Here is a 22,500-nt window from a genome sequence, read left to right on the forward strand (position 1 = left end):
GTCTTTGCCACGGACACATTGATGACCCCTGGTGGGTATGATGGTTAACTACAGTGCTGCCACCATGACACCTGATTGATTGATTGAAATATTTATTAACAGTTTGCAGAATTACAGTACATTTCAAGCACAAACTCAATACAAAGACTGTTAACTGTGAGTGGACGACCCAATTAAGCATTACACTTGTTTACAAGAGGGTCCACCATGTTCAATTCGTCCTGAAATTTCCCAAGGGGATCTCTGTCTGTCTGTCTGTCTGTCTGTCTGTTGTAAACGTATATGTCTTCTCATGCCAATAAAGTTCCTTTGAATTGAAAATTGAACATGAAGCGGTGGGAGTCGTGGGACGGCTTTACAGAAGCAGCCTAATGCAGCCATTTAGCAGGAACTGGCACTGACCTTGTACTGACTAAACATTAACACACACACACACACACACACACACACACACACACACACACACACACACACACACACACACACACACAATGCAGCAGGCATTAGACAACCTGACAGCCACCAACCTGGCAACCCTGAATGAGCCAATCAGCTGCCAGTCTCTGGTGTGTGTGTGAGTGTCACAAGTACTGTGTGGTATCAAATCCCTTTGATGTGTGTGTGTCGTCTCGGACGAGGAGCAGGAGAAAAGAACAAACTCTACCCTAACGTCACTAAAAAGTACATTAAAACCCTTTTTCCTTTCCAAAACAAACACAACGTACATTATGACAATATTTCACCCTTTGCATTGGTAAAATAGACTTTTTTATTTTTTTCTTCCCTTCCTTCCAAAAAAACTAAAAGATAAAATTACCCAAAATCCATGTTTAAGAGTATTCCACGATGGCTCAGTGGTTCTGGCAGTTGCTGATGGTGTGAGAGGACGCTGGTTCGGGACAAGTCAAGATTCGTGACCTCGGACCAAGGACTAAGGATCCAGAATAAATAAATCAAAATAAATCACTCTTTACCTTTTAGTCAACAAGTCAAAAGTCATGACAAGGAATAAGGACTAAGGATAAATCAATCCCGGCCCCTCCATAGGGCCGGGGGTCCGCCGGGGGTCCGCGGAGGGGGTCCGCGGGGGTCCGCGGAGGGGGTCCGTGGGGGTCCCCGGCCCTATCTCGGCCGTCCCTTGTCCGTTTCGGACGGGGGGAATCTCGTTCGAACCGGGCCGCCGCCCCGGACGCGCTCCCGGGGCTCTCGCGGTGGCAATAATTGGAAATGACACGTCCACCAGGGGGAAACCTTGACCAGGCTATGGTGAGTATGCCAGTATGGCCACTATATGCGTGTACTATGTTGGCAGCAGTGCTCCGTTCACGTTTGTTTATTATATTAGTGCTGTCTGCCGTGATACCTGGCTTAATATGGTCAATACTGAATCAGTCTAAAATATGCTTTGGCGCCCCCCCCCCCCCCCCCCCCCCCCACCTCTTGCTATAGACAGACATGACTTGACATGACATGACATGATGTGTGTAACAATTGTCACACATGGATGGATGATTATCCTTGTTTATTTATTTATTTCCGGGGGGAATGAATGAATGAATGAATGAATACATAAAAAAATAAAAAAATGGATGGATGGATGGATGGATCATATTTCCGGGGGCATTTCTCTCCAGGTGAGGACAACGCCATCCAGTCAACCAACTATGGATGTCAGAAGATCAGGCATCATCTCGTATGTTGTTCTTCTACTACTACTACTACTACTACTACTACTACTACTACTACACACTAGGCATGCCACGGTATGAGATTTTACAGTACGGTACGGTGCCGGTATTGAAAACCTATATGTAGGCCTACATATCTTATTTTTTTATTTTGACCTTTTATGATAATTTTAATTTTGTTATTTGTCATGTGACTTGTCATGATTATGAATTGATTACCCAGGACCGAATGGAAACAAGACTGCAAGGACTTTTTTCAGTGATCCCTTTGGACATGTGTTTGACTGTACCCTATACTGATTACATTTCTGCCAATAAAGTATTCAATCAATGAATCAATAGCTGTTCCCCACTGTATTTCACTGTACTATGGCTCCCCCTAATGACCGTTTTGTACCCTGCACGCTGTAGTGCAATCTGCGCATGCTCACAACTGCATGCCTCTGTGTTGACACTTGACAGTTCACACTTTTAGTTTAGTACATGTGGAAATATGGAATATACAATTGGATCTGGGTGTCTTTCAGCAACACTAACTCAAAGGTAAGAAGCAACTTTTCAATCTACTGCAGCTGTGTGGTGAAAATAAATGTTTTGCCTTAGTCTGGGAGTGGAGTTGCACTACATGCGCGCAGCATGCGCCGCCCACCAACGCTGTATTAAAATACCGTAAGCTCGGAAATCTCACGGTATCAACACCGTGGCTGTTCCTGTCGCGGTATTACCGAAATTCGGTAAACCGCGGCATGCCTACTAAACACACACACACACACACACACACACACACACACACACCTCACATTTTGCTTATGCAAATTAGTGGGCTGCGTCCCACCTACTTTGTGGGTGTGGTTTCGAATACTTTGTGGGAGTGGCTTATGCAAATGAAGGGGAGTGGTTTCGGCTACTTTGTGGGAGTGGCGTGGTATGCAAATGAAGGTGCGTGGTATGCAAATGAAGGGGCATGGTATGCAAATGAAGGGGCATGGTATGCAAATGAAGGGGCATGGTATGCAAATGAAGGGGCATGGTATGCAAATTAAGGGCATGTTCCGGCTACTCTGTGGGATTAGTTTATGCAAATGAAGGTGCGTGGTATGCAAATGAAGGTGAGTGGTATGCAAATGAAGGGGCATGGTATGCAAATGAAGGGGCATGGTATGCAAATGAAGGGGAGTGGTATGCAAATGAAGGGCGTGTTTCGGCTACTTTGTGGGATTATTGTATGCAAATGAAGGGGCGTGGCATGCAAATTAAGGGGAGTGGTATGCAAATGAAGGGCATGGTATGCAAATGAAGGGGCATGGTATGCAAATGAAGGGGAGTGGTATTTAAATGAAGGGCATGTTTCGGCTACTTTGTGGGATTATTGTATGCAAATGAAGGGGCGTGGCATGCAAATTAAGGGGAGTGGTATGCAAATGAAGGTGCGTGGTATGCAAATGAAGGGGCATGGTATGCAAATTAAGGGGAGTGGTATGCAAATGAAGGGCATGTTCCGGCTACTTTGTGGGATTAGTTTATGCAAATGAAGGTGCGTGGTATGCAAATGAAGGTGAGTGGTATGCAAATGAAGGGTCATGGTATGCAAATGAACGGGCATGGTATGCAAATGAAGGGGCGTGGCATGCAAATTAAGGGGAGTGGTATGCAAATGAAGGGGCATGGTATGCAAATGAACGGGCATGGTATGCAAATTAAGGGGAGTGGTATGCAAATGAAGGGCATGTTCCGGCTACTTTGTGGGATTAGTTTATGCAAATGAAGGTGCGTGGTATGCAAATGAAGGTGCGTAGTATGCAAATGAAGGGGATGGGTTTATGCAAATGAAGGGGCGTGGCATGCAAATGAAGGGCATGTTCCGGCTACTTTGTGGGATTGCTTTATGCAAATGAAGGGGCGTGGCATGCAAATGAAGGGGAGTGGTATGCGAATGAAGGGCATGTTTCGGCTACTTTGTGGGATTGGTTTATGCAAATGAAGGGGCGTGGCATGCAAATGAAGGGGAGTGGTATGCAAATGAGGTGCGTGGTATGCAAATGAAGGGGATTTGCTTATGCAAATGAAGGGGCGTGGCATGCAAATTAAGGGGAGTGGTATGCAAATGAAGGTGCGTGGTATGCAAATGAAGGGGCATGGTATGCAAATGAAGGGGCATGGTATGCAAATGAAGGGGAGTGGTGTGCAAAAGAAGGGCATGTTTCGGCTACTTTGTGGGATTATTTTATGCAAATGAAGGGGCGTGGCATGCAAATTAAGGGGAGTGGTATGCAAATGAAGGTGCGTGGTATGCAAATGAAGGGGCATGGTATGCAAATTAAGGGGCATGGTATGCAAATGAAGGGGAGTGGTATGCAAATGAAGGGCATGTTCCGGCTACTCTGTGGGATTAGTTTATGCAAATGAAGGTGCGTGGTATGCAAATGAAGGTGAGTGGTATGCAAATGAAGGGGATTGGTTTATGCAAATGAAGGGGCGTGGCATGCAAATAAAGGTGCGTGGTATGGAAATGAAGGGGAGTGGTATGCAAATGAAAGGCGTGGCGACACCCACTAATTTGCATAAGCGACACCCACTAATTTGCATAGCCCACACCCAAAAAGTAGCCGAAACAACGCCCTTCAAATTTTCATAACCCACTCCCACAAAGTAGCCGGAACCACGCCCTTCATTTGCATACCACGCCCCTTCATTTGCATACCACTCCCTTTCATTTGCATGCCACGCCCCTTCATTTGCATAAACTAATCCCACAAAGTAGCCGAAACATGCCCTTCATTTGCATACCACGCACCTTCATTTGCATACCACGCACCTTCATTTGCATAAAATAATCCCACAAAGTAGCCGCAACACGCCCTTCATTTGCATACCACTCCCCTTCATTTGCATACCACTCCCCTTAATTTGCATACCACTCCCCTTCATTTGCATACCACTCCCCTTCATTTGCATACCACGCACCTTCATTTGCATAAACTAATCCCACAAAGTAGCCGGAACCCTGCCCCTTCATTTGCATACCACGCACCTTCATTTGCATACCACTCCCCTTAATTTGCATGCCACGCCCCTTCATTTGCATAAACTAATCCCACAAAGTAGCTGAAACATGCCCTTCATTTGCATACCACTCCCCTTCATTTGCATACCATGCCCCTTCATTTGCATACCACGCACCTTCATTTGCATACCACTCCCCTTAATTTGCATGCCACGCCCCTTCATTTGCATAAACGAATCCCACAAAGTAGCCGAAACATGCCCTTCATTTGCATACCACTCCCCTTAATTTGCATACCATGCCCCTTCATTTGCATACCATGCCCCTTCATTTGCATACCACGCACCTTCATTTGCATACCACTCCCCTTAATTTGCATGCCACGCCCCTTAATTTGCATAAACGAATCCCACAAAGTAGCCGAAACATGCCCTTCATTTGCATACCACTCCCCTTCATTTGCATACCACGCACCTTCATTTGCATACCATGCCCCTTCATTTGCATACCACGCACCTTCATTTGCATACCACGCACCTTCATTTGCATACCACTCCCCTTAATTTGCATACCACTCCCCTTCATTTGCATACCATGCCCCTTCATTTGCATACCATGCCCCTTCATTTGCATACCACTCCCCTTAATTTGCATGCCACGCCCCTTCATTTGCATACAATAATCCCACAAAGTAGCCGAAACATGCCCTTCATTTGCATACCACTCCCCTTCATTTGCATACCATGCCCCTTCATTTGCATACCACTCCCCTTAATTTGCATACCACGCACCTTCATTTGCATAAACTAATCCCACAAAGTAGCCGGAACATGCCCTTCATTTGCATACCACTCCCCTTCATTTGCATACCATGCCCCTTCATTTGCATACCATGCACCTTCATTTGCATACCACTCCCCTTAATTTGCATGCCACGCCCCTTCATTTGCATAAACTAATCCCACAAAGTAGCCGAAACATGCCCTTCATTTGCATACCACTCCCCTTAATTTGCATACCATGCCCCTTCATTTGCATACCATGCCCCTTCATTTGCATACCACGCACCTTCATTTGCATACCACTCCCCTTAATTTGCATGCCACGCCCCTTAATTTGCATAAAAATAATCCCACAAAGTAGTTGAAACATGCCCTTCATTTGCATACCACTCCCCTTCATTTGCATACCACGCACCTTCATTTGCATACCATGCCCCTTCATTTGCATACCACGCACCTTCATTTGCATACCACGCACCTTCATTTGCAAACCACTCCCCTTAATTTGCATACCACTCCCCTTCATTTGCATACCATGCCCCTTCATTTGCATACCATGCCCCTTCATTTGCATACCACGCACCTTCATTTGCATACCACTCCCCTTAATTTGCATACCATGCCCCTTCATTTGCATACCATGCCCCTTCATTTGCATACCACTCCCCTTAATTTGCATGCCACGCCCCTTCATTTGCATACAATAATCCCACAAAGTAGCCGAAACATGCCCTTCATTTGCATACCACTCCCCTTCATTTGCATACCATGCCCCTTCATTTGCATACCACTCCCCTTAATTTGCATACCACGCACCTTCATTTGCATAAACTAATCCCACAAAGTAGCCGGAACATGCCCTTCATTTGCATACCACTCCCCTTAATTTGCATACCATGCCCCTTCATTTGCATACCACGCACCTTCATTTGCATGCCACGCCCCTTCATTTGCATACAATAATCCCACAAAGTAGCCGGAACATGCCCTTCATTTGCATACCATGCCCCTTCATTTGCATACCATGCCCCTTCATTTGCATACCACGCACCTTCATTTGCATACCACTCCCCTTAATTTGCATACCATGCCCCTTAATTTGCATACCATGCCCCTTCATTTGCATACCACTCCCCTTAATTTGCATGCCACGCCCCTTCATTTGCATACAATAATCCCACAAAGTAGCCGGAACATGCCCTTCATTTGCATACCACTCCCCTTAATTTGCATACCATACCCCTTCATTTGCATACCATGCCCCTTCATTTGCATACCACGCACCTTCATTTACATACCACTCCCCTTCATTTGCATACCACTCCCTTCATTTGCATACCACTCCCCTTCATTTGCATACCACGCACCTTCATTTGCATACCACGCACCTTCATTTGCATAAGATAATCCCACAAAGTAGCCGGAACCATGCCCCTTCATTTGCATACCACGCACCTTCATTTACATACCACTCCCCTTTATTTGCATACCACTCCCTTCATTTGCATACCACTCCCCTTCATTTGCATACCACGCACCTTCATTTGCATACCACGCACCTTCATTTGCATAAGATAATCCCACAAAGTAGCCGGAACCATGCCCATCAAATGTGCATAACCCACACCCACAAAGTAGCCGGAACCACGCCCTTTATTAGCATAAACTGCTCCCACAAAGTAAGTTAGCGAGAAAAGTCGCGAAATTCGACAGAACAAATCCGAGACCATCACCGCAACCGGGTCGCGGCCCCGATCGCAGCCGTATAGGGTTTGGGCCAAACGGACATACGGTCGCGACAGTAGCCCTGCACGAAAGCCTCGAAATTTGCGACTTTGACGCGAAAGTCGCAGAACAAATCCGAGACCATCACCGCGGCCGGGTCACGGCCCCGATCGCAGCCGTATAGGGTTTGGGCCAAACGGACATACGGTCGCGACAGTAGCCCTGCACGAAAGCCTCGAAATTTGCGACTTTGACGCGAAAGTCGCAGAACAAATCCGAGACCATCACCGCGGCCGGGTCGCGGCCCCGATCGCAGCCGTATAGGGTTTGGGCCAAACGGACATACGGTCGCGACAGTAGCCCTGCACGAAAGCCTCGAAATTTGCGACTTTGACGCGAAAGTCGCAGAACAAATCCGAGACCATCACCGCGGCCGGGTCGCGGCCCCGATCGCAGCCGTATAGGGTTTGGGCCAAACGGACATACGGTCGCGACAGTAGCCCTGCACGAAAGCCTCGAAATTTGCGACTTTGACGCGAAAGTCGCAGAACAAATCCGAGACCATCACCGCGGCCGGGTCGCGGCCCCGATCGCAGCCGTATAGGTTTCGGGCCAAACGGACATACGGCCGCGGCGGTAGCCTTGAACGAACGCCTACAAATTGCCGACTTTGACGCGCTACACCGCGCCAACGATAAAACATCACGGTCCGACGTTCGGATATGTCGGAGAGCCAGCCGAGACGAACGGTTAGGTGTCTCGGACGTACGCCTCCGACAGTCGTACAAAACGTCCTTCACTTTGGCTCTGTGCACGCAGACACGTCATAGACCCATAGACTCTAACAGCGTCCTGGCTGAAAAAGTGAAACGAGACCGTGCCTCTTAGAAAGGGCGCCCGAGGACGTTCTATAGATCCATGCGTGCGTCTCCGGGAGCTCTATAACATATCCGAAAATCATCCCGGAAGGCCTCACCGTCGTGGCGTTCCAGTGAAGCAAAGTTTGACGTTCACGCGCGCCTACGACGACGATCGTAAGTCTGTTCGGGATGGGCCGAACACCTCTGCGATCGCGGCGACGAGCCGATTTTCGTGATGGTCTGAGTTTTTTTCTGCGACCTCGGGAACCTCAAATCTGACCCGAGGCCTAGCATTGCAGTGTAGTTCCCTTTATCGGACGCTTGTAAGAGTCCCACAAAATCGAGACCAACGCCATTTTATTCGCTATGGCCTGAATATGGATATTCGGGGGTGTTACATATTTAAAAAAATATCTATCACTTAATTGTTAAGGCATTTGGCCCAAAGGTCACCGTGGCAGTCTTTCGGCTGACCTTTGACCTTTGCAAACGTCGTGGAAATTCGAGACCGGTTCCATTGGATTCGACATGACCTGAATATGGATATTGGAGGTTCTTACATATTTTTAAAAATATATATCACCCCGTTTTTTTAAGAATTTGGCCCAAAGGGTCACCGTTGCAGTCTTTTTGCTGACCATTGACCTTTGCAAATGTCCTGGAAAGTCGAGACCGGCCCCATTGAATTTGGGACGCTCTAAATATGAATAAAATGTCTCGTTTGCGAAGAATAGGGTTAGGGAACATATTTTAAAGGTGTGTTTTGTCTGTTTTCACTTCTGTGGAGAGAGGGGAGAGAGGAGGCAGTCTTTTTGCTGACCATTGACCTTTGCAAACGGCGTGGAGAGCCCAGACCGACGCCATTGGATTCTGCATTTTCTAAATATGAATAAAATGTCTAGTTTGTGAAGAATAACATTAATGAACATGTTGTGTTTTGTGTTTTGTCTGTTCATTCAAAAAGAGAGGAGAGGAGAGGAGGGGAGAGGCATATGCCTTCATACATGTGGATGGGCTGTGGCGCTGTTCTGAATTCCACTGGCAGATGACGGTCTTTTCTTTGATTCGTTTCTCTGACTTCCTATGTAAGTGCTGCTATTAAAATGCTTACTTTAAAAAGACTAAAATAGCTAAAATACAACAATTCATGGTCATAAGTTCATAAAGCATAATTCATAATAATGTCATGATACAATAATAAATATGTGGTTCATAATTGATTTCATATGAGGTTAAAAATGTAAACATTTTGTGATGATAACTTTCTGAGGCAGAACCAAGTTCCCTGTCTGTCAGTAGCAACACTGGACCATGATTGATTGACTGATTGATGCATGATTGCCTGGCATTGCACACAGGTGGTACAAACATTTCTCTCACTCATTCAGACTCTGGTCTGCACAAGGAAGCACACTCGTAGCAGAGTAGTGTGTTTGAACTGTTTAAAGTTATTAAACACGGTCAAAAGGACATTCAAAGGACTGTATGAAACTCAAGAAGCATCAAGAACCTCTTTACACAACAAGCGGCCAACGAGGTATTATTATTTGAGAGTTATCTTTGTTGTGTTGTATTGTGGTGTTTTGACGGACACGTTCACCTGCGCATCGCGCATTTCTACATGTTTTGTATTTCTTTTGTTTTGTTCAATATTATGTATTGCGACGTAATTTGTTGATTGTTTATGTGTTTATTATTTTGTGTGAACATAGTTCTCACGGCATGGAACAGCAGAGGGATGAGAAGAATGCCCAATAAATGCCCGTTTATAAAGAACCGACCTGTGTCGTCAATGTTGTGAGAAGAGCTACATCATACGTGTGTGTGTTTCGTGTCGTGTCATTCATCATCCCTTTGTTTACTTTTATCACAGCTAACTAGGGTGACCAGATGTCCCGATTTGTGCGGGATTGTCCCGCATTTCAATGACTTTTCATGCGTCCCGCAAATTGAGACGTTGTCCCGCATTATGATAGACAGGCTCCGGTTTTCATCAAATGTGCGCTTTATCTGTGGGTCTGTGGGAGAGCAGCGGAGCTGCGGAGGCTGTCATGACAGGGCCAGGGGGCGGGCCGTGACTCTGTGTGTGTGTGTGTAGGTAGGTAGGATTGGCTGTCAATCAAACAGCCGGGCAGAGAGGGGGAAATCAAATCAATGCGGTGCGGATAGTTTAGTGAACACCCACCAAAACAAAACAACGCACGAAACACAGTACAACGAGTTAGCGTCTTAGCTAAAACATGGAGGAGAAAAGGGAAGAAAATGAAGTGCAGTTACAACAAGCACAGGGAAACTATTTATCCGTGGGTGAAGAAGCCATGCAGTGCAAGGCATATTGAAAGAGTCTTCTGTGACATTTGTAATTAGAGTCGTTTCTCAGTGACACACGGAGGAGGTGAATAACGACGTGAAGCAACGTGTTGATCAAAAGGAGGCTTCACGGTGCATGGACACGTTTGTACTAAAACCAAAACAAGAAGAAAAGGTAACAGCAGCTGAACTAACTAGTGTTTACCACACAACTCAGACTTTCAGACAAACATAAACACCTACAAAGTGTATATCCTGGCTGTGCTGCTATGGTGGAGAAGTGTGTTTACAATTTAATTTATTATGAGTTGCCTCCAATGCTGACCTATTTTATTTTATCTTTTTTTTATTTTATCCTGTATAATTTCAAAATAATTTGCAGTAGTTGGCTTTGTTAGGAGGAGGATACTTTGATAAAGTAAACATTTATTTATTGGTTCCTTATTGGTTGTAGGCTAATTCATGCCTTCACAATCAAATAAAAGCCCCTTGGTTGGTTGGTTGGTGAATTGTCCAGTTGTATTGGTTGGTTGGTTGGTTGGTTCGATGGTTGGTTGGTGAATTGTCCAGTTGTATTGGTTGGTTGGTTGGTGTATTTTTGCCCAGTTGTTTTGTTGGTGTATTGTCCAGTTGTATTGGTTGGTTGGTGTATTGTGTATTGGTTGGTTGGTTGGTCTATTGTCCTGTTTGTCCAATAATAGTTTATTTAAATGCATTTCTGTTAAGTTTCTTTTATTTGCATAGTAGTTCTATTATAGTTATCATCATAGTCCTATTATGTGCTACTGAATCAACCAGAACTAGATATGCTATGTGAGGGGCAGAATAGAAATGTCTAATTGAGGAATAGAAATGTTGTTATTTTTGTTTTCGTATACACATTATTCACGCGCACGACACAACCTAGCCCGTCTCCGGACCCCCCGGGTTGAGCTCCGGCTAGACACAACCCCGCATGTGTCCCACACAAACACACTCTTTGTCCCACATCTGGTTAGTTGGGATCTGGTCACCCTACAGCTAACAGTCACATCAAGGTCTGTGAAATAGTTAGTAATGAATAGCTGACTCTGTCGCGATTTTGGCTTTTATGGTGAATGTTTTACAACTATATGAACATGTATTATTCAACTTTGGCCAGTAGTTGTACAAAGCCATGGGTCTGAATGTAAACAAAGTATATGCTGCTTTATAAGACAACGTTTTATTTTTATATTGAGTGGTGGTGTGATTTGCATGTTATGTAATGAGTCCGAGTTTGTATTGTGCTAAACCAGTGGCGTTCTACAGAAGCAAAGGTTTTAAATAGCAGATCTACAAGTTCGTAGCGCGCCACTCGGTGTAGTGGAACGTTCGCGCGCGCCATGTCGACTAGAAAGGTTGCCCGAGGACGTACTACAGTTCCACGCGTGCGTCTCGTGGAGCTCTATAACATATCCGTAAATCAGACCGGAAGGCCTTACCGTTGTGGCGTTCTACAGAAGCAAAGGTTTTAAATAGCAGACCTACAAGCTCGTAGCGCGCCACTCGGTGTAGTGGAACGTTCGCGCGCGCCATGTCGACTAGAAAGGTCGCCCGAGGACGTACTACAGTTCCACGCGTGCGTCTCGGGGAGCTCTATAACATATCCGTAAATCAGACCGGAAGGCCTTACCGTTGTGCCGTTCTACAGAAGCAAAGGTTTTAAATAGCAGATCTACAAGCTGGTAGCGCGCCACTCGGTGTAGTGGAACGTTCGCGCGCGCCATGTCGACTAGAAAGGTCGCCCGAGGACGTACTACAGTTCCACGCGTGCGTCTCGTGGAGCTCTATAACATATCCGTAAATCAGACCGGAAGGCCTTACCGTTGTGGTGTTCTACAGAAGCAAAGGTTTTAAATAGCAGATCTACAAGCTCGTAGCGCGCCACTCGGTGTAGTGGAACGTTCGCGCACGCCATGTCGACTAGAAAGGTCGCCCGAGGACGTACTACAGTTCCACGCGTGCGTCTCGTGGAGCTCTATAACATATCCGTAAATCAGACCGGAAGGCCTTACCGTTGTGGCGTTCTACAGAAGCAAAGGTTTTAAATAGCAGATCTACAAGCTCGTAGCGCGCCACTCGGTGTAGTGGAACGTTCGCGCGCGCCATGTCGACTAGAAAGGTCGCCCGAGGACGTACTACAGTTCCACGCGTGCGTCTCGGGGAGCTCTATAACATATCCGTAAATCAGACCGGAAGGCCTTACCGTTGTGGCGTTCTACAGAAGCAAAGGTTTTAAATAGCAGATCTACAAGCTCGTAGCGCGCCACTCGGTGTAGTGGAGCGTTCGCGCGCGCCATGTCGACTAGAAAGGTCGCCCGAGGACGTACTACAGTTCCACGCGTGCGTCTCGTGGAGCTCTATAACATATCCGTAAATCAGACCGGAAGGCCTTACCGTTGTGGCGTTCTACAGAAGCAAAGGTTTTAAATAGCAGATCTACAAGCTCGTAGCGCGCCACTCGGTGTAGTGGAACGTTCGCGCACGCCATGTCGACTAGAAAGGTCGCCCGAGGACGTACTACAGTTCCACGCGTGCGTCTCGTGGAGCTCTATAACATATCCGTAAATCAGACCGGAAGGCCTTACCGTTGTGGCGTTCTACAGAAGCAAAGGTTTTAAATAGCAGATCTACAAGCTCGTAGCGCGCCACTCGGTGTAGTGGAACGTTCGCGCGCGCCATGTCGACTAGAAAGGTCGCCCGAGGACGTACTACAGTTCCACGCGTGCGTCTCGGGGAGCTCTATAACATATCCGTAAATCAGACCGGAAGGCCTTACCGTTGTGGCGTTCTACAGAAGCAAAGGTTTTAAATAGCAGATCTACAAGCTCGTAGCGCGCCACTCGGTGTAGTGGAGCGTTCGCGCGCGCCATGTCGACTAGAAAGGTCGCCCGAGGACGTACTACAGTTCCACGCGTGCGTCTCGTGGAGCTCTATAACATATCCGTAAATCAGACCGGAAGGCCTTACCGTTGTGGCGTTCTACAGAAGCAAAGGTTTTAAATAGCAGATCTACAAGCTCGTAGCGCGCCACTCGGTGTAGTGGAACGTTCGCGCGCGCCATGTCGACTAGAAAGGTCGCCCGAGGACGTACTACAGTTCCACGCGTGCGTCTCGTGGAGCTCTATAACATATCCGTAAATCAGACCGGAAGGCCTTACCGTTGTGGCGTTCTACAGAAGCAAAGGTTTTAAATAGCAGACCTACAAGCTCGTAGCGCGCCACTCGGTGTAGTGGAACGTTCGCGCGCGCCATGTCGACTAGAAAGGTCGCCCGAGGACGTACTACAGTTCCACGCGTGCGTCTCGGGGAGCTCTATAACATATCCGTAAATCAGACCGGAAGGCCTTACCGTTGTGGCGTTCTACAGAAGCAAAGGTTTTAAATAGCAGATCTACAAGCTCGTAGCGCGCCACTCGGTGTAGTGGAATGTTCGCGCGCGCCATGTCGACTAGAAAGGTCGCCCGAGGACGTACTACAGTTCCACGCGTGCGTCTCGGGGAGCTCTATAACATATCCGTAAATCAGACCGGAAGGCCTTACCGTTGTGGCGTTCTACAGAAGCAAAGGTTTTAAATAGCAGATCTACAAGCTCGTAGCGCGCCACTCGGTGTAGTGGAACGTTCGCGCGCGCCATGTCGACTAGAAAGGTCGCCCGAGGACGTACTACAGTTCCACGCGTGCGTCTCGGGGAGCTCTATAACATATCCGAAGATCAGACCGGAAGGCCTGATTTTCAGCTCACAGCGCGGCACCGAGTGCCGCGCTATGAGCTTGTAGATCTGCTATTTTTGAAAAATAGCAGACCTACAAGTTGCACCGAGTGCCGCACTGTGACCTTGTAGGTTTGCTATTTTCAGCGCGACACTCAGTTCCTTCCACTTTTTCTTTTTTTTTAACTGTAAGCCCATTTTTTCAGTTTCAACATGTAATTTGGTTCATGTTAAATGTTTTCATTTTTAATTATTTATGACTATCACTGGAGCCAGTGTTTGATGGGAGGTTTTGTGTAATGTGTTGAGGGGTGAGCATCAGGTTTATTTTCCATACCATTTCATTGCCTTCCAGTCATGCTATACAGGTTGACTAAGGATCTGTTTTTAGCCTACCGGCACACTGGAGCTGTGTGCAGGCTCACCTATCCTGCTGCTGTTGTCTGTGAGTGCGTGGGCATTTATTTGTCCTTTTTCATCTCCATGAATCATTTGTTTGTTCATGTCTTTGTCCGTACTGGTCTGGCAGCTTGCTTGTTATTTAGTCCTTTTCATCGGTCGCTCATGTGGTTCCTTGGAGTTGCTTCAGGCGAGGTCACTGTCTTTGACACAGACGTTGTTCTCTTCACGTCACATCCTCGTTATTTTGATCACATGGTTTTCTTATATGGTTCAGATCGAAGCCTGTTTAATTTCCACCACTGAATAAAAATGAAAAGGCCTCCTCACTTTATATTACAGCTTTTTGAGTTTTATTCTCATAACTGTGCATTTAAGTCTCTGAAATCTCCGAGATTTTTTCTCGCAAATGTGAGATTGGCAAGTGCAAGAAAAACTTGCAAATGAACAACATGCAAATGTCAGTATATATATATTTTTTTTAATTTAGTGTAAATGTAAGTGAGCTTCCATAGGTTCATCGTTTTGTTTGTTACATATTCATGTGTCTCTACTTTCCTTCCTTGCCTCTAGTCACTCAGTGTAATCTCTACTTATCTGCCATCATGGTTTAGCATCATCTGCTTTAACACAATGTAACATTACAATGTGTCACACTCACAACATGTTAATGCAACCCTTACTGTAACACAGTAAACACATGATGTTATAATTGTTTTGCACTGTGTTTTTGAGTGGTGCAACCACTCGGACAGCTATGTGTGTCCCTGGCGGTGTCCCTTGCTGTGTCCCTGGGCCTGAGCACGGAAATAGCATATCTTCACCACTGTCACTGTTGCGCAGCCTAACACACCGCCAAGTCTCACTGTTGTGCAGACACACACACACACACACACACACACACACACACACACAGCGTACAGTTCAGCACCACTCACTTCAGACGGGTCTGATTCTTTCTATTTGTATTGACAGGGTTGTATGGACACAGCCGACCCATGAATCTTCTCAATATCTGTTTGACTTTTCAGTGGTGTACCTTAGTTTGCGCAAGTGATGACAGCTGATACTTTGCGTGTGTGTGTGTGCGTGCGTGTTTGTTAAAGCTGACAGAGAGCACTCACAATTCACGTGGGCATGATATGGCACCATTGTTTAATAACCAAGTTCATTCATATACATGATAACATCAACAACAGATAAACAGAGAAGAGTCATTGTTATACAGTACCTCCCAAACTACTTCTCGGGACAGTCATACCTGCCTAACTACTTCTCCAAAGTGAGTGACACCCACCCACACTAGCCACAACACCAAGAGGGAGTGCCCGTGCTATGATCATCTGGTAGCACCCAAATTTAGAACGCCCTGACACCATCCATTAAAGCAGGGGTGCCCAAAAGGTAGATCGCGATCTACCAGTAGATCACAAAGGATGTGCAGGTAGATCGCATGACATGCCCCTAAAGAATATTTAATTTCAATATAAAAAAATATATATATATATTCTTTTTTTGCATCTGCCACTTGAATTAAAATTACTTGATTGATTGACATACAAAAGAGCCTTTCAGCTCAAACCCACGATGCAATCTTATAGTTTCAAGAGTGTTGCTATTTATGCACAAACGTCAGTAGCATTACAAATTAAATACAAAAAATTCAGTATTCAGTGGGTAGATCTTGTTGAGCTGGTCATTTTTAAAGTAGCTCTCAAGTCCAAAAAGCGTGGGCACCCCTGATCTAGATAGATTGATATCTATCTATCTATCTATCTATCTATCTATCTATCTATCTATCTATCTATCTATAAATCTATCTTTTAATGTATGTAAGTACAACATGCTACTCATACCATGATTAAAAGTAAGACAATAATGCAATGCATTAAAAAAATGATTTTATTATTAAAAGCATCGATAAATCTTCAGCGACATTCCAGTGCACAATTAGACCAATTCAACCAAAATACATTGTTTGTCCACACAATTATTTACAGGCAATAAAATAAAAACAACTTTCATTTACAGAATTACTTCATTTACAAAAAGACTGTGACGGAAGCAACATTACAACACACAAAGATTGCGCTTTTCTCTTACAAACATTTCTCTTCCAGACAGACAGACAGTAAATGGTTTCCTGTGGTATAGGGATGGGACGATCATGAAAATTACGTGTCACACAATTATAATAATTGTGATTAGTGATATTATCGCGATAATTAAAATAATACGCTTACAACTTAAAATGGCACTTTTGTTAACCACTTGAATTCCCTATTCTGGGGGCAACATTCGCCAACAAAATAGCTGAATGTACACGCTCACAATGTGTTGCAATGCAACTTGTATATCTGCTATTGTTGAAATGGTCCTAGTGTAGGACAATTTTATGATAAATTAAAATCTCCGCGATTACTGTGAGCATAGATATAATAGTAATGATCATCATCCCATCCCTCCTGTGGTATAATAACACTGATCGCTAATGCTTCATTCCATAATTAACCTGAACTCACCAGCCGGCCACACAGACAGACAGACAGACAGACAGGCAGTAAGACAGACATGTAGTCAGTAAGACAGGCAGTCAGTAAGACAGGCAGTCAGTAAGATCACATTCTTCATCCGCTTTTTTAAATAAAAGTCACATTAAATAAGACTCAGACATTTTATAAACTACAAACGATAGGTAACAACAGTGTTTCCCAACCCGATAGATAGGCTTAGTGCCACGCTATGAGCTTGTAGATCTGCTATTTTTGGAAAAACCCTAAAAGAATTGTGCAAATCTTGAATATACTGTATTTTTCACAGCAAACATTTGAACTCAAACCTTTCCTTGGGGGGTCAAATACAGTACATTTTGGGGGTCCTGGGACATGACAAGGTTTGAACACCACTGATATGTTTAAATACGTTTTTCAGAAATCTGTCAGGATTTAGAAGACATTTGTAGAATCGGCCTTCTAGGTCTTTATGAGTTGATCAATCAATCGACTGTGTTACGGCTTTGATCAATATTGTCTCGGGGCAACCCGTGCCCTCACTCGCACTCCATCACTCCTGCATGGCGGCGTTGTGGTGAAATTGGTGACCTGCCGAAATATGTGACCATCTTGTGGACTTACGGCGGGAACCCCTTTTGGTGTTAGCATTATGTTATGCTTTAGCTATCGAAAAATAGCAGATCTACAAGCTCATAGCGCGCCACCGAGTGGCGCGCTATGAGCTTGTAGATCTGCTATTTTCGAAAAATCGAAGAACGACTGACACAGAAACATAGCTTTTTCAGAAAACTGTAAGGATGTAGAAGACATTTTTAGAATCTGATCTCAGGTCAGAATGGGTTAAATACGTGGCCTAAATACCGCTAAATTTAATTCTGCTAATGAACAAACTGCAACGATTTACATTCGGGCACTGACATTATGTGATTGTCTACACATATTTCAGCAGGTCACCAGTTCCACGGTAACACCACCATGCTGGAGTGACCGAGTGTGAGTGGAATTTGGCATTTGGCTTCAGTTTGCTTAATGTCACAAAGTCGACGACACCAGGGGAATGCTGCCAGGGCCATGAGGAAAGAGGCATTGCAGCCGGTTACAGTATCTTTAGTTCTTGCTTTGTTTGTTTTTTCCTTAAAGGACCACTTCACCACTTTTCAACTTCTCTTCCTATAATTGGTCCTAACTAATGTTCATGATAAAATACCACCATTTTTTCCTACTCAGTCTGTGTCTCATAGAAAGGCTGTGGGCAGTTCAGAAACCCGTCCACCAGTGACATCATCGATGGTGAATCCAAGCTAATATAAACTGCAGGCTTTCTTTTCCTGAAAAAGTTGCAATGCAAAAGTTGAAGCCATCGTTCTCACGATAATACAAATCTAAATATATTTTAAAACAAATCTTGCCTAATGATGATGTCACTGGTGGACGGGTGTCCGAACTGCCCAAAGCCCTCCTATGACACACAGACTGAGTAGGAAAAAAATGGTGGTGTTTTATCATAAACATTAGTGAGGACCAATTATATGAAGACATGTTGAAAAGTGGTGAAGTGGTCCTTTAAGTTTAGTTATCAAGTGTTTATTTCTTACTTTTGGTTATTGAAAGTGTATCTTGGCCAGTACTTTTTAACTTATTATTATTTTTTGCCTCAGACCTTGACTGTGACAATCCTTCATGGGCTGTTCATTATTTATGGAGGTAAATAAATACGAAAAATCTACATTCTTGGACTTTGTCGATTCTTGGAGCCTTGACCATTCGACCAACTGTTACAAATAATACTTTAAAAAGTTCCTATTTATCTCAATGAAAACAAAAATGTCAAACTTTTAAAGAAAACCTACCATACCAAAACCGTAGCGTTTTGCCTAATTATTTGGGGGTCCACTCGCAAATACCCTTCTAGACCCGGTCTGCCGCGTGTTTCATGACGCTGAGCAAGACCTAGCCGGTTAAACGGAAGTAGCGGCAAAAATATTGTATCCGGGGGGGAAATAACATCTGACGGATGTTCCGGACCGACACTTCCGGCTAGACACTCTCTCTGCCTTAGGTTGTGACCAGGCTTTTCTCTCTGCCTTAGGTTGTGACCAGGCTTTTCTCTCTGCCTTAGGTTGTGACCAGGCTTTTCTCTCTGCCTTAGGTTGTGACCAGGCTTTTCTCTCTGCCTTAGGTCGTGACCAGGCATGCTTTTCTCTTCGCAGATGAGTATAAGGCTGGGACCGACATAGATATAAAACAAAATAGATGCCTCATTGGCCGCTGCAGTTCGTTGGAGCCATGTGTGTTGAAGGAGGGGCGGAAGAATTTACACTGGGGGAGGAAGTACACCGGAAGTGTGGAAGGGACGCTACGTCACGCTGCCACTCAAGTGTTTACTGGCCAATCACAGCACATCTTGTCCGGGACTTATCAGACCCGAGCATGCGCTCTGTGACGCACGCTCATGCTTCCGCGGGGCTTCGCAAGGAATCTCTGGAAAGTTTTGCCCTCCCTTGAGCACACATACGCTCCAGAGCCGGAAAGGGCGTCTACCTTTATATGTCTATGAGGACCGAGGCTAGTGTTGCATGCACTTCCTGAACGATCCTGGGCTGCGTTACGATTGGTCGAGCAGTAGTTCCATTCACATCTTTTGTTTCATCTTCAGTTCTCTGCATCTATCCATGAATTCATCATGTATCTGTTCTGTCAGTCCACGACGTGTGTGTGTGTGTGTGTGTGTGTGTGTGTGTGTGTGTGTGTGTGTGTGTGTGTGTGTGTGTGTGTGTGTGTGTGTGTGTGTGTGTGTGTGTGTGTGTGTGTGTGTGTGTGTGTGTGTGTGTGTGTGTGTGTGTGTGTTAGGAGGAGCTCTCCGTTTTGTCCATTTTAGGAACGTAGTCCCAGCTTTCTCTTTTTAAGTCATCCTCCGTCTTCTGGTGTTGTCTCTTGAAGAAACCAGCCTGAAAGACAGACAGACAGACAGACAGACAGACAGACAGACAGACAGACAGACAGACAGACAGACAGAGAGGGGTCATGTGGTGGACATTTTTGCCACGGACATACATGACCAGAAACACATAAAGAGCTACTATCCCTGAATGACCATAACGGGTCTGGAACTCTGGGACCCCTTTTCCACCGGTTGGTTCCCAATGGGAACCGGTTCAGTTATTTTTGGTTCTTAGTTGATCCTATAAACAATTTAATATAGGTATAGTTTTGCCCACTCAATTCATAGTTAACGTTCCAATTTAGGAGCTCTGGCTCATGGACTAAGAACCAAAAAGAACTGAACCGGTTCCCATTGGGAACCAACCGGTGGAAAAGGGGCCTATACTATATCATCGTCACAATATTCATAGCGTTTTGCCAATGGTTTTGGGTCCCACTTGCAATATCCTCACAGCCCACCAGAGGGCTCCGAGGGCCACTCCGAGAGTGTACAAAATGCTCCTCAAGGAACCATGAGGGTCCCTGGACCACACTTTAGCAGAGTGTTTCCAGTGAGCCAACATGCACAATAGCAGCACCGCGTGAATTCCGTTTGTGTCCGAGCATAGGCATGGTAACGCCCCGCCTGCCTGTGATTGGTCTACTGACACTGCCCGTCTTGACTGTCCTCCGAGACGCGAGGTTACTCCGTGGTGAGATTGAGAAATAAATAATACAACAAGAGAATGACAGCTTGGCACGCGCGACAGAATGCAGCCTTGTAACTAACTTGTAAGTTTAATTTTCGTAGAAGAGGCAAACTTATTGTTTATGCTGTTTGCTTTGATTGAATACGTATGTTGTACTATGATTTGATTTGGGTAAATAAAGTGTTAGTGTTGATTATCGTGTATTAATCTAATTATAGTAAACTAATACTATTACACTAAAAAGGATAAAGATAAAGGGAAAATATACCTTTAATAGATGATCATGAAAGCGTGGTTCTTGATTATGCGATTAATAAACAAGTGATTGATAGAATAGTGGCTTAAAGATAACAGTGTAGTGTCCGCTGTCTGCCCTAGCATGTAGTGTTGTGTAAGGTCTTAAAGATAACAGTGTAGTGTCCGCCCTAGCATGTAGTGTTGTGTAAGGTGTTACCTTCCACAGGCAGTAGATCAGGGCAGTGAGGATGAGGAGGCCGATGATCAAGCTGACGATGATGATGAAGATCTGGACAGCTGCCGGCGGTTTCTGGTTGAAATGAGCCTCCACCGCCACCTAGAAACGCAACACGCAGAACAGACAACTTCTAAAGATTAGAATGAAATGAGCCTGCACCGCCACCTAGGAACACAACACACGGGCGCCCGCTGGCCAAGTAGTCCAGGCGCATGCCACATACAGGCTCTGGCCTGACAGCGCGTTACGTATTCGAGTCCCGTTCATGACGACCTTTGCTGCATGTCTCTCCCCTTCTCTCTCTCCCTCTTTCCTGTCCGTTTTCACTTGAAACTATCAATAAATAGGCAGAAAAGCCCAAAAAAAACTTTAAAAAAAGACGTGTCTGAAGTGAGTGGTGCAACAGCGCCACCCTGTTGGTACCCTAAACATATATAGGGACACAGCGCCAGGGACGGACAAAGCACCCTATGGTTGCACCACTCAGAAAAGAAAAGAAACACAACACGCAGAACAGACAACTTAGATTACAATGAAATGTGCCTCCGCCGCCACCTAGAAACACAACACGCAGAACAGACAACTGAGATTACAATGAAATGTGCCTCCGCCGCCACCTAGAAACACAACACGCAGAACAGACAACTGAGATTACAATGAAATGAGCCTCCGCCGCCACCTAGAAACGCAACACGCAGAACAGACAACTTTGATTACAATGAAATGAGCCTCCGCCGCCACCTAGAAACGCCACCTGTAAACCTCATAATGTCCAAAACTGTAACTTTTTCAGGATTGAAATTGGAAAACATATTGTGGATTTGCTACTAAAATGTTTGTGTGACGCTGTAGTTCACCCCATTTGGAACCTCTCCCTCCGCTACAGATTTATATGTGTGTATGTGTGTGTGCGTACCTGTGCCAGAGGCAGTGTGTGTATGTGTGTGCGTACCTGTGCCAGAGGCAGTGTGTGTGTGTGCGTACCTGTGCCAGAGGCAGTGTGTGTGTGTGCGTACCTGTGCCAGAGGCAGTGTGTGTGTGTGTGCGTACCTGCATGTGCCAGAGGCAGTGTGTGTGTGTGCGTACCTGTGCCAGAGGCAGTGTGTGTGTGTGCGTACCTGTGCCAGAGGCAGTGTGTGTGTGTGTGCGTACCTGTGCCAGAGGCAGTGTGTGTGTGTGTGCGTACCTGTGCCAGAGGCAGTGTGTGTGTGTGTGCGTACCTGTGCCAGAGGCAGTGTGTGTGTGTGTGCGTACCTGTGCCAGAGGCAGTGTGCGTGTGTGTGCGTACCTGTGCCAGAGGCAGTGTGTGTGTGACGATGGTGTGTTCATCCTCTGTGGGAGACGTGACGACCGCTATGCTCTCAACAACCATGATACC

At 45.6% G+C, this 22,500-nt stretch overlaps 2 protein-coding genes across 2 annotated transcripts in view; both read right to left on the minus strand.

Annotated features, from left to right (window-relative positions):
- LOC306918454 (integrin alpha-4-like) overlaps positions 1–15,761 on the minus strand; it is a gene marked incomplete at both ends in the record, with an annotated part of 29,128 nt that extends 13,367 nt beyond the window's left edge. The window contains one exon of the mRNA XM_079531356.1: positions 15,734–15,761. Within this exon, the coding sequence (XP_079387482.1) occupies positions 15,734–15,761 (28 nt within the window). The remainder of the gene's footprint in view (positions 1–15,733) is intronic.
- A 3,646-nt stretch (positions 15,762–19,407) lies between these two features.
- Positions 19,408–22,500, minus strand: part of LOC306918455 (integrin alpha-4-like) — a gene marked incomplete at its 5' end in the record, with an annotated part of 13,356 nt that continues 10,263 nt past the window's right edge. The window contains 3 exons of the mRNA XM_079531357.1: positions 19,408–19,963; positions 21,102–21,221; positions 22,411–22,500. The exon at positions 22,411–22,500 is cut by the window's right edge and continues 9 nt beyond it. Coding sequence (XP_079387483.1) covers positions 19,862–19,963; positions 21,102–21,221; positions 22,411–22,500 — 312 coding nt within the window. The remainder of the gene's footprint in view (positions 19,964–21,101; positions 21,222–22,410) is intronic.

The sequence above is a fragment of the Electrona antarctica genome, assembly GCF_951216825.1.
Source record: "Electrona antarctica genome assembly, contig: scaffold_500, whole genome shotgun sequence".
Taxonomy (NCBI): Eukaryota; Metazoa; Chordata; class Actinopteri; order Myctophiformes; family Myctophidae; genus Electrona; species Electrona antarctica.